Genomic DNA, 12,598 nt, shown 5'->3' on the forward strand with positions numbered 1-12,598 from the left:
CCTCATGAACATTTGGGTTTTTTTCTCTTGCAGCTACACCAGAAAATACTTGACAAACTGAATGACTACCAGGAAAAAGTCGATCGGGCAACACGGGATTTGTTGTATCGCCGGAACTAGTATCATGAACAGTCTAGCCTTTGCAACCTCTCAGTGCCTCATGGGGCTTGAGACTACCCTCCAGGAACCCTGCGTTTAAGGCTGATTTCTGTAAACTGTAAATGAGACTGTACAAGATTAAACATGAATTCAACTAGAAGGCAGAAGTCATGCAGAGGTCCTTGGACTCACTTGGCTGGTGGTGCTAATACACAATTTCTGGTTTTCAATATTGGTCTGAAGCAGCTGCTTTTTGTATATGATTCAGGAGCTTTTGTAGAGTTTATATTTTTTTAAATTACTGAAGACATTGTTTATCTGCAAATTAAAACCACCTTCAACCAAGAAAACAGGCTGGTGATTTGTCATAGTGAACAACCAAAATCAGCCATTGCAAACCTGCATTTCCCCATCACGTTTTCTATTTCAGTGGAATAATTTTGATCTCGAACTGACAAGTATTTTCCACACACAAAAAAAACCAGCCTGAAAATGTTGCTATTTCTCTTGGTCCTTCATTTCTTGTGGAATTGTGTTACTGTTGTTTTTGTACGACCTTCAATAAAATGTAAAACATCTTGCCCAAGCCAAGCCTAAACTAATAATCAAGTGTTTGAAGAGGATGACTTGTTCCAATTTTGACTCTAATGCAAATGTGAAAGTTTCAAAGTCCAGCTTACATAGAGACAGTGAAATTTTACATTCAGGCCTGTCACAATGCACTGTCTCAATCTAGTCTAACCAGACTGGGTGTGATTCATTGATTGATTGATTCCAGTCGTGTCTTAGTAAGGGTTGGACCAAATGTAAACCTTCTCTGGTCAAAGGCATTCAGGCCTAAAGATTTTGAAAGAAGAAGATAAGAAAATCTTCTCTGATTTTATTCTGTATATTTAAATGTATTGGTTATCTTTTAAGAAACTAGCTGTGTAAAACTTTGGTTATTGTGCACATCATAGGATTTTCTCTGACTACATTCCAGGGCTGTAATCAAAGCCAATCATTGTTCTTCTGTTTTAGGTAAGGAGCCAGAAAGGCTCTCAGACATTTACACTTATTGATTAAATGATGGATTACATCTTAGTGATGTTGAGATTTGATGTGATTATCAATCAGATATTGGTGTTTTAGATCTATACCTTCCTAATGTGGAAGGAAAAGCTGTGTCTTCTTAGAGGAGTTTCTGGCATCAGTCAATACAGTCAACAACAACTCCAGTTCAAGAGAGAATTTGGACGTGGAGAGACAGAGGTATAGATGTACAGCATTTATCTAATACTGGATGTCCATGTTGGCAAACTATGGCACATGTGCTAGAGGGGGCTGCTCCCCTCTCCATGGGCCTGAGGACATTTCTCACATGACCTTCCCCTCTGCCCAGCAGCCCAATGAGAGTGCTTCCTCCCTCCCCTGTCTGGGGTAAGGTGGAGGAGTGGGAGTCAAATATTTATAGAGATTATGTAGAAATTTTTTAACCCTTACCTTCTGTCTCAGAAGGTGCTCTAAGGCAGAAGAGCATTAGAACTAGGCAATAGAGGTAAACTTACTTGCCCGAGGTCACGCTGCTAAGTAGTATCTGGGACCATCTCTGAACCCAGGTCCTCCTGATTCCATCCACTGATTTTACATAGCTGCTCCAGGAGCCTCTATTCTAATGGAAGAACACAACACATAAAGGGGAGCTGAAGAGGACATGGAGGAAGATTGGGAAAATGGGGAACCCTAAAATTTGATTTGGTTTTGTCCTTACATCAGGAATCCCCAGTTACAGAATTTTCATTTAGAAAGGCACCTAAGCATTTCCAGTCCTCCCTCATTCTAAAGACTGAGACTCAATAACATCCAATCATTATGCCTAGTTTTAATCTCAAGAAATGTGAAAGGGATCTCTAAAAAAACTAGTACTATCTTAGTTGCTTTGCAGTGTTGGGACAGAACAGGGCAATTAGGAATCACTAAATAGTTAACATTCAGTTGGGTATATCTCTTTACTTTACCTTTTGATTTCCTTTATTTTTTGTAAAGCCACATCAGCCAGCCATTTTGCTCTTATTTCTATTAAAACCCTAAAAGATAATGCTGCTAAGTATTGTACTAAATATGCCAACAAATTTGGAAAACTCGATAGTAACCATTGTTTTAGAAAAAATTAATTTATATCCCAGGCTTAGAAAGGTCTATGCCAAAGAATATTCAAATTTCCCAACAATTGTGCTCAATTTCACATGCTAGCAAGGTTATGTTTAAGATTCTACAAGCCAACTCCAGGAATTATCAGAAGAGCAGAGTGGTTTTCAAAGAAACAAGAAATAGAGACCAACTTGCCATCAGTTACTAGATTATGGAGAAAGCAAGGGAGAGTTCCAGAAAAACATCTAGAGCTTCATCGACTATATTAAAGTTTTTATGTGGATCACAACAAAATAGGGCAAGTCCTCAAAGAATTGAGAGTGGCAGATCATCTTGGATGAATTTAACTTGTTTCCTGAGGAACTTAAATGTGGGTCAAGAAGCAACAGAACTGAACTTGGAACAACTGATTTAAGATTGGGGGAAAAGTACAAGGCTCAAAGATCACTGCAGATGGTGACTACAACCATGAATTTAATTAAAGGTGTTTTCTCCTTCAAAGGAAATCTATTGCAAACTGGACAGTGTACTAAAAAAGCAGAGATATTGCCTTGCCAACAAAGGTCCATAAGAGTCAAAACTATAGTATTTCCAATAGCAATACATGGCTCTGAGGATTGGATTATAAGGAAAGCTGAGTGCCTCAGAATCAATGCTTTCAAATTGTGCTGGAGAAGACTTCAGAGCCCCTCAGACAGCAAGAAGACCAAATCCATCAATATTTTAAAGAAATTAATTCAGACAATTCACTGGAAGATCAGATACTAAAGCTAAAGCTTCAGTACTCTGGGCACATAATGAGAAGGAAGGACCTATTTGGAAAAGACCCTAATATTGGGAAAGATTGAAGGCAAAAGGAAAAGGGGATGGCAGAGGTTGAGCTGGTTAGGTAGTGTCATGGAAACAACAAATATGAACTTTGTCAGATTTCTAGAGACTGGAGGATAGAAGACTTCACATACTATGATGCATATGGTCAAGAAGAGTTGAGGATAGCAACAATAAAAATAATTAACAAGCAAATTTTAATTTGTCCTAAAATAATAATATATCACAAAGACCCAAGAGCATTTAGCTTTTCAACTCAGCATCTCTTATCTGTTTGTGAAAATGAGTCTGATAGGACAGGAGAGAGGGAAAGTCATGATAACTCTCATGATCTGAAATCTACCATAAGACTAGGCTTTTTATTCCCTTAGATGACCAGGAAGCTGTGCCATGGAAGTCAAGGGTCAATTCTACCTTCTTTTAATAAAGGCCTTCCCATCCTCTTGGTTCTATCATGAAGAGACTAATCCCACTTCAGTGACAGCCCTACATATATTTGAAAACAGTTCTTCTGTCTCCCATAGATTCATTCCTCAAGCCTTCTCTAAGCTAAATATCCCTAATTCAACTGAATTTCATCTGCCATGGTCTTAAACTCCCATTATGTGCAGAGCAGTCCTGGGGGTTTTCAAAGAGCATGTAGCAACAGATAAAGACAATCTAATGAGGCAGCTAGGAATTTGGCACAGTGAATAAAACTTTGGCCCTTGTAAAGGTGAAAATTAATGGTTGGACAATAATTTTATGGAATTTTGTGGTCGCCAATATTGCATCTTGAGTCAGAAATTTATTTACAAGTATTTATAGAGAGGAAACAAAAAAAATGTGAGGGGGATAGAGAAGTTATCTATCCTATCTCAACCAGGAAGGCCAGTGGTGAGTAACCATGAGGCCTCCTCCAAGATGGAAACTATAGTCTCTTAGGAAACTAGTCAGCCTTTCAACTCACCCAAGGTAGTCCAGGAGTCAGAGTCCAAGTGGAAGCCAAGTTCTAAACCCACAATCCAAGCCACAGTCTCCAGCAAAGCTTCCTCAAAGACTTCCCCAGTCAGAAGACTATCTCCAGAAGACAATCTCTTCAGACTATTCTTAAAAACCATCTGCTCTGAAGGAATTCGGGCTTGCTTTTATGGTGACTTCTTGTCTCCTCCCCTCTTTACAGGGGCCAATCACAGTTTCCAAATTGTCTAGCACTGTATCAGTGGGATCAACTTCTCACCTTCTGAAGGTCAATTTCTCTTCAAAAAGGTTCACATTTCCTGATTTAACAGTTTCTGAGGGTGTGAACTCTTAAAAGAATTCACAAGTTTCTGAGTTTAAAAAATGGTGGAGCTTTCCAAGTATCTTGCTGGCTTCTCACATAGCACCAAGTAAGGTGTTCAATCTTTTGTTGATTCAATTTCAAAGGCAGACAAAGGAGAGGTGATCCTGTCTTCACAATCTAGTGAAATACTTAAATTAGTGTTAACACAGGATAGACAATAGAGTAAAGAATTCTCTTTCACTTGAGTTAGGAAAACCTGAGTTCAAATTTGGCCTCAAACACTTTGAACTCCATGAATTCACCTGAACAAGACACTTAACCTCTTCCTTAGTTTACCCAACTGGAAAATGGAAATAGTACTTCCCTAATAGGTTTGGTTCAAGGATCAAATGAGGTAATTGTAAAGTGCTTAGCATCAGGCCTGGCACATAATAGGCACTATAAAAATGCTTATTCCATTTCCCCCTACCCCCAGTCCTTTTGAATAAGAGTTCACCAAGAAAAGTAATATGAAATTATTCTAGGAAAATAGATGAAAGCCTCTCTTCAGCATATCAGTTTGACAGCTGGATGAAGGGTGGTTTGGAGAGGGAAGAGACTGATGACTAGCCATGACTCATCTTGTACTTGTCCCTGAAGACAGGATTTTAGAGCCAAAGAAAACCTCAGAGTTCATCTAAGTTTGGTCCTGTCATTTAAATAAGTGTTAGACTTAGAATCAGGATGGCATTCCATTCCCTACCAACTGTCTGCACTGGGTGTACCTCTGACCTGGAATGTACTCCCTCAACTCCACCAGGTCCCAATTTCCTTCAAACTTCAGCTCAAACACTACTTTCTCCATGAAGTCTACGCTGATTCCCACAGATACAAATGCTTCTTCCACCATGAATTAACTTGTATTTCTTGTGTATCATTCCTTCTTCCTGCAGATGCATGTAAGCACACACACAGAATAGCAGCATTTGGAGGAAAGAAACTTTGTTTTTTATTCCCATGCTGAAGACTATTCAGTTCGACTCTTTGTGACCCTATTTGAGATTTTCTTGGCAGAAATACTGGAGCAGTATGCCATTGTCCTCTCCAGTTCATTTGACAGATGAGGAAACTGAGGCAAATGGGTTAAGTGACTTGCCCAAGGTCACAATGTCTGAGGCTGGATTTGAATTCATGTCTTTCTGACTTCAGGCCTAGTGCTCTATCCACTGCATCACCTAGCAGCCCTTATTATTTCCCAAGAGGCAACTGTAAATGGGGATGATAATAAAGAGTTTTGAAAAAACTGCTTTGTAGACCTAAAGCACCATAGAAATGAGTTGTTATTCTCACTTAATAGATAAGACACAAGGGTCTATTTCACCGCTATTGTTTTTGGAATTAAGCAAGATTAAGCGAAAAGGACACGATTCTTCTGGCTGGAGACCTATAAACTGGGCACAGCAACAGGTGTTTAATATTTGCAATTTGTTTTGTTTTGTTTTTCTTTATCGTGTTTCATTTAGACTCTGAGCCCCCGTTTTACAGAGAACTTACCCAAAGCAAGTGCTCACAGGGGGTCAGAAGTATACCGGGAAGCTCCAGTCTCTCTGCAAGAACTTGGATCCCGCTGAAGACCCTCTCCCAGGACCGTCCTGCCTGGCGGGCGGGCGATGTGTGCTCGCTTTATGAGCAAAGCAGAATTGCCTGCTTTGCCTATCTCCGAAGAGGTCGAGAAGCGCAAAATTGGAGTCATCGCTCCCTCAGATGTTCTTATGGACTCTTTGGGAGCTTCGGAGCTCCGGTGGGTCAGATCAGCCCAAGCCCGAGGCAGCGTACATTGATCCCGAAATAGCGGTATCCGTTTGGTCCTCTTCCAATATCAAGCACAGCAACGAACCAACCCATCTCCTAGGATAGTATATGGAGTTCCTCGAGAGGAATGACTGTCTTTTGCCTTTCTTTGTGGAGTGGAAGTGTTATTGGGACGTGACACTAATGTAATAAAGGGATTACTGAATTAGGCTGCGAGCTTCGGGAAAGCTGGAACCGTGCCCCGCCTTTGTTAACCAACCAGCGCTTAGCCTAGTGGCAGGCAAATAGTAAGGCCTTAATAACTGTTTATTGGCTGATTAAAACAAAGAGTTTGTTATTGCCCCCCTCCCCGAATGTTTCTCAAGCATGGCGCAGAGTGCTGAGAATACAAATTTAGAAGTACTTCCTACTCTCACGGAGCTTAAACTCCAGAGAAAAGACTACCTACTCTAGGGGCTAACAATCTCCCGCACTGCCGAGACTGTTACGTAATAGAGATTCCGGGACTCCATTGGTGGCTTCCGTCAGCCAATGGGTCACGCTGCTCCGGCTGGTCCCACCCTTCTGGCGCGTGCGCGCTGTACGCCGGTTAGGCGCGGTAGGTCGCGGGGGTGGGGAGAGGGTCATGAATATTGATCGCGTGCGGACGTGCCAACGCCGTCCGCCCTCCCCCTACCGGCGGCCTTGACGCGGTGGAGGCTCGCGCGGAGGCTCGCGATGGGGAAGAAGTCGCGGGCGGTCCCCGGCCGGAGGCCTATCCTGCAGCTCTCCCCGCCCGGACCTCGGAGCGGCGCCGCTGGGCGCGACGCGGAGCCCGAAGCTGAGGTGGAGGCTGACGCGGCGGTATCCGCCCCGGCTGCGATCCCGACCCCTACCGCGACCCCAGCTCCGGCCCCGGCCCAGACCCCGGCTCCGGTTCCGGCTCCGGCTCCGGCTCCGGTTCCGACCCCGACCCCGGCCCCGGCCCCAGTCCCAGTCTCTGCCCCGGCGGCGGCGACGGCGACGGCGGCTACCGTGGCGACCTCCCTGGAGGATTTGCCCCCGGAAGGTAAGGAAGGGCCGCGTGGCGCCTCGGCCCTGAGTAGGAGTCACGGCCCGCCTCGAGGGCGCTGCCGCTGGGGTCATGCCAAACTCGAGACCGGGGCTTGGGGCCTAGTCCTCCCCGGAGGTCCAGGGCTGGTACAGGAGGTGTGGATGATGAGGGAGGCAGAGAAAGGAGGTTGGAAGGAGAGACGCCTCAGCCGCCCCCCTGGCTCCTGGCCTCGGGCCACGAAGGAGTTTTTCCCAAAGGACTCGCTGGATGACGCCGAGCCCAAGGGCGCCATCACGGCTAGGGAAGGAGCGCGAGAGGACCGCCCCAACAGCCGGCTGTCCCCTACCGACCCTTGCCCGCGCCGTTCTTAGGGGCCCTGAGCTAGGGTTGGGAGAGAGGCTAGGCTTAGGCTTACCGAGGCAAATGACTGAGCCAAGGTCACCCGCGTGGCGTCTGGGACGGGGCTTTTTTACTTGGAGAATGAAACATCCGTGGAGGTCTATGACAGTGAGAAGAGAAGAGGGGTGAAACCAGTAGAGGACGAGAATTGTTCCATTGCGCTTCTCATTTGTGTTTTGGTCCTTGATTTCCCCGAGCACCTGAGCTGGGCTCATAGGACACGTTTAGTAAATGCAGGTTAAATTGAATCCAGCAAAAGCCTCATTGGCAACAGCATCAAAGGTACAGTATTCCTAGAGAAGTGGAATCCCTTAGCAAGTGGGGGTAGTCAGCATCTTTATCCCACCCCTTTAGAAGAACCCCCAAGACTAAAGTAGCATGAAGTTATCAGATGACTAATAAACGTTGTTCCCGGGACTTTGTAGGAAAATACTCCCGGATAGTATTGTAAAAGAAGAATGTAGATTTAGGATTGGAAGTCTTCTGTTCAACCCACTCATTTTATAGATGGGGAAGCTGAGGCCCAGAGGAGAAAAGTGGCTGGGGGGGGGAGGGGGTCCCAGTAAGTAGTAATCAAAGATTCCAACTGGGTTCCTGTGATTCTAGATTTGGTGTATATGATTCTGAGAAATGGAAACACTGCATTATATTGCTTATCAGATGAAATAGCTCCTGGGATTGAGCATAACTGTTAGCAAATTTAATTTTTAGTGTTTTGAATGCAATAATTTTTAGATGAGAAGCAGCTTGGTCTTGGGGGTTAGGAGGGGAGTAAAGGGGCAATCAGAAAATTCTGGATTCAAGTTTCTCGTCTTTACACATGCAAGTTGTGGGACCATAGGCCAATCCCTTAATCTGTCACTCCTCCAAGCAACTCTGCTCTGTAAGACTTAAATTACAGCCAATCTGAGATCTACATCTGTGGAAGAATTGTGCACTCTGGGGTTTCTAGACAATGATGAGATAATGGGTTTGGATAAAAGAAATTGTAATTACCTTTTTATTCCTATTTGGAAATTCCTAAATTATATGATGCGCTTAAAGAGTACTATTCTTTTCCAAATCATGCTCTGGGACTTTGGGTGTGGAACATGCCTTGTACTATCAGACTTTTGTTGATAACTCCTTTATTTTCCTCTTTTAGTTTTAGCAAGGGATGGCTTGCTGGGTAGGAGAGAGAAGAGGGACACCTTCAGAAATGAAGGTGATGTCAAAACAAACAATAATGATCAAAATTTTAAACAGTTTTTAAAAGTTAGGAGCTTATTTTTATGCCCCAAGTCATATTGAATGTTTCCTTTGGATTGGGACAAAATTTTTAGGTGACTATCATTTGTAATCTGAGTTTTCTTTACTGTTCCTTGCAGATGAACAGGAAGTTGTTATGGAGGTTCCTAAAGTTATTGTTCAGAATCCCCCAAAACCAGTCATGACTACCAGACCTACCACTGTCAAAGCAACAGGTACAGAGATTTGCTGCTGGTTTTTTCCTTCTCTCTTTCTAAAATCTATTAGAATTAAGCTTTGATTGATTGTAGTTGTCTCACTGATTTAATAATATGTACCAAAAAAGTTTTAAATTTTTTTGTCTTTCTGGCTTGTACAACATGTTGAAAGAACTTACAGAAAAAATTACTTTCTTTCATTTGATGCTTATTTAAAATTCAAGTAATTGGAAAAACTAAAATTGAACTGTTAGAAAACATGGTATAGGGGGCAGCTGGGTAGCTCAGTGGATTGAGAGCCAGGCCTAGAGATGGGAGGTCCTAGGTTCAAATCTGGCCTCAGACACTTCCCAGCTGTGTGACCCTGGGCAAGTCACTTGACCCCCATTGCCTAGCCCTTCCCACTCTTCTGCCTTGGAGCCAATACACAGTATTGACTCCAAGACAGAAGATAAGGGTTTTTAAAAAATGGTATAGTATATCTAAATGTACCTTGGGAAATTATGCTCACAAATCTGTGTTTCTTGTGCTGTTAATGAGTTGAAAATTTTTAATTCCAGTTCTCACAATTGAAGCATACAGTGGGAATCTTCAAGCCTAATATTTATCTACTAAATTTCATCTACCATCTAAAGAACTTTAGGGTTTGTATATTTAAAAAGGATATCCAGAGGAAAATGAACTCTAAAAACAATTAAATATTTTAATGAATGAGTCATCAGTCATAAAAATAGAATTGAGCATTGGAATAAGTTCAAGCAATATCCTATATCATGAAGATTGCTTTGCTTGGAAGATACTTACTGAGCATAGGGTATAGCTAGCTGTGCAAAGTCATTAAGTTTCAGCACTTAATGTTATAGGGAATATCCAGAAGGCACAGACCTAATCCCTATTCTGAAAAAACTTATAATGGAAGGCACATATGCATCAAAAGGTAACTAACTGTACAAAGCAAGGTATGTGCCAAATAGGAATAAATGTTACTGATTATTAAACTGAGATTAGAAAAGACACTTGCTAGCTATGACTTTCTATGGAAAAATGGACTAATCCATTCTTAGAAAAGGCAGCAAGAAGTACTGTTACCACCCTCATAATTACTAACATTCATAAAGTGCTTTACATACATTGTCTTGTTTCATTCTCATAATATCATTTAAATGAGAATGAAGACGCTGAGGGTCTTAGAGTTTAAAGGGCCTTGCTCATCCCTGATTGGCAAGTGGATTTCATTCCCAGGTCTCAGAGACCTAAATGACCTCTTAGCTCATTGCAGTTACTATCCTTGGCCATTTCTTACCTGAACTGTTACAGTTGTCTTTTAATCTCATTCCCTCTAGTTTCTCCCTACTCCAGTCTATTGAATGGGCCATAGCTGCAGCTAGTGGTTGGGAAGCTCCTTGTACCTAAAGCATGATTCCTTAGTCTAAATTTAAGGTCCTTAGTCTCTCCACAACCTATGCCTCCAAACTTAACCCCTATTCTTTAACCTACAAATTTTTTACTAGAACCAAATTTGAGTCTGCCATTCACATTGTGACTTTTCTATATTTGCTTTGCCAAGAATTAGCCCTCTACTTATCTTAAGTCCAAACTGTTCCTTTGAAGTCCCTGAAGGAATCCTTGATCCAGTAACTCAGGGCTCTTCTTCCTCGATCACTGGACACTTAGTCATATTTAGAGCTTTCAGTGCATGCTGTCATAGCTTTTTGTATATACCCTCACACATTGCACAGTGGACAATTAACATTTGATTGGGAGTACAGTAACAAGGAATGGTAGACATAGTGCCAGTCTACAAGGGAAAGGTGGTATCCATGGGCCTGGGCTATAATTGGGACATTGAGTCAACATCAACATCCTGACACACCCTCAGACAGTTTGGTTTGACAGAGAAGAGAAGCAGAGGAGAAAGCATGATAGAGGACAATCTAAAAGCCAAGTTTTTAAGTTATATCTCTTGACAAGTTACTATTTGGGTAACAGCGAGCACAGCAATTTCTCAATTGTACAGGCAACTTTCTGAGGATTTTTACACTAATGAACTTAGATGTACTCCCAATAAAGCATTAGTGCATAGTATTGAGTGGTAGATAAACATCAAAAAATTTTAAATGAATTGTGTTTATCTAGGAGGGAAATAGCTACTTGTGTTAACTTTTTTAGGTGGTCCTGGCATTGTCTTGAAAATTGTTTTTTCTTTTTTCACTAATGTATAAGTAGAAATATATATATTTAGCATTAACTCCATTTAATGGCTTCGATTAAGCTGTCGATCTAATTCATTTTAATTTTTATGCCCATTCCTTTTTCTCCTCCCTTCTCTCCCTCAAAAAAAAAATGGCACCTTTAGCCATTTTGAATCTGGACTCAGTTAATTCATTAGTATAAATTTTTTAATATGATTTAGATACAATAGATTGTAAAATAGTTTACTTATCTTCCTCATTAGATGTACTTAGACTTTATTCTTCACTAATCACTTTTATATTCTTAACAACTTAGTCTTTAATTTTTTTTTATTGAAATTGTATCCAATTTAGTATTCATTTTTGGTTTTGCTACATTTCAAAATAAAAAAGGCATACACTTCCCCAACTTTAAAAAAGTATCCAATGTTAAGTTATTTGAATATTATATGTGTAAGATTGTTTCTTTTTCTAAAGGTAAACTTTTATTATTGATATAACTTATTACTTAAAAAGAGAAAGACATTTCCTAAACCAATGTCTTTTGTTATTTCCTTTTCTTTATGTTTTTAATTGTGTATAGGAGAATTTTATATCTATGGCTCAGAAAATTCAAGAGTTAGGTTTTTAATTGCAGTCAGTTTACAAAACTCTTAGGAACAGCAAGCAGCAATAAAAAATTAGTGAATGAAAAATGAAAACTGGCAGAAATTGTGATTCTCCATTTCAAATCCTAGGCCTTTATAGGGCTTTTTTGAGAAAGGTGCTTAATAAGCCATAAAATACTTTTGAGATTTAGAAATTATAAAATGAAGGCTAACTTGAAATGTGGAAAGCAATCTTAAAAAAATATGAAATTTTTGAAAATTCTGCCCCTGCGAGATGTAGGAGGTCTGAGCTGAAGTTAGACTAAAGCCAATTTGATGCCCACTCTAAGCCCAGCACCATTCTGGGAGGAACCAGGGCCTACAGGCTGCCTGAGGAAGGCAATAGAAACCAGAGATTCTCTGTGTTGCCTGTCACTGGTGGAAGTGGGCTGGGAGTGGCTGTTGCACTTAAGCCTGTATGAGCCAGGGAGACCCAGATTCAAAACAGTAATACTGCTTTTTTGGAGAAATGTACCTACTGAAAAATAATTAGGGCCACATTTCCCATACAGTCTCTAGAACTATTGGCAAAAGTTGGTAAAGGTGTTTACTTGAATTGAATAAGTACTTTGTAGATGGGATCAAGAATAAGGTAGCTTCAGATTTGCTTTTTGAACATGTCATAGAAATCTAGAATTGACTTCCATTAAAAAATGTCCTTTAAGTATTTTAATTGTGATAGGCATAATTAAGGAGGCAATAAATGACATAACAGAACCTGATTAACTTGAATTGAGGGAATTATACTGATTTTCACCATTGGCCAATTC

The 12,598-nt window shown here is 41.2% G+C and overlaps 2 protein-coding genes and 1 long non-coding RNA gene across 4 annotated transcripts in view; 2 read left to right on the plus strand and 1 right to left on the minus strand.

Moving 5' to 3' along the window:
* NUP160 (nucleoporin 160) overlaps positions 1-1,182 on the plus strand; it is a 40,657-nt gene extending 39,475 nt beyond the window's left edge. Inside the window, exon 36 of the mRNA XM_007497441.3 lies at positions 34-1,182. Coding sequence (XP_007497503.1) covers positions 34-120 — 87 coding nt within the window. The 3' untranslated portion in view covers positions 121-1,182. The remainder of the gene's footprint in view (positions 1-33) is intronic.
* Positions 1,183-1,286: 104 nt separating this feature from the next.
* Positions 1,287-6,634, minus strand: LOC103104249 (uncharacterized). Its single transcript, XR_469544.3, has 3 exons — positions 5,855-6,634; positions 4,007-4,498; positions 1,287-1,750 (listed from the first exon to the last, which is right to left on the minus strand). It is a non-coding gene; the product is annotated as an uncharacterized LOC103104249 (long non-coding RNA).
* Positions 6,635-6,692: 58 nt separating this feature from the next.
* The window catches only part of FNBP4 (formin binding protein 4), a 32,034-nt gene continuing 26,128 nt past the window's right edge, over positions 6,693-12,598 (plus strand). The window contains exons 1-2 of one of the 2 annotated variants that reach the window (XM_007497430.2): positions 6,693-7,160; positions 8,912-9,007. In XM_007497430.2, coding sequence (XP_007497492.2) covers positions 6,830-7,160; positions 8,912-9,007 — 427 coding nt within the window. In that variant the 5' untranslated portion in view covers positions 6,693-6,829. The remainder of the gene's footprint in view (positions 7,161-8,911; positions 9,008-12,598) is intronic. The other variant, XM_007497431.2, reaches the window with a different exon arrangement.

This window comes from Monodelphis domestica, chromosome 6, assembly GCF_027887165.1.
Source record: "Monodelphis domestica isolate mMonDom1 chromosome 6, mMonDom1.pri, whole genome shotgun sequence".
Classification (NCBI taxonomy): domain Eukaryota; kingdom Metazoa; phylum Chordata; class Mammalia; order Didelphimorphia; family Didelphidae; genus Monodelphis; species Monodelphis domestica.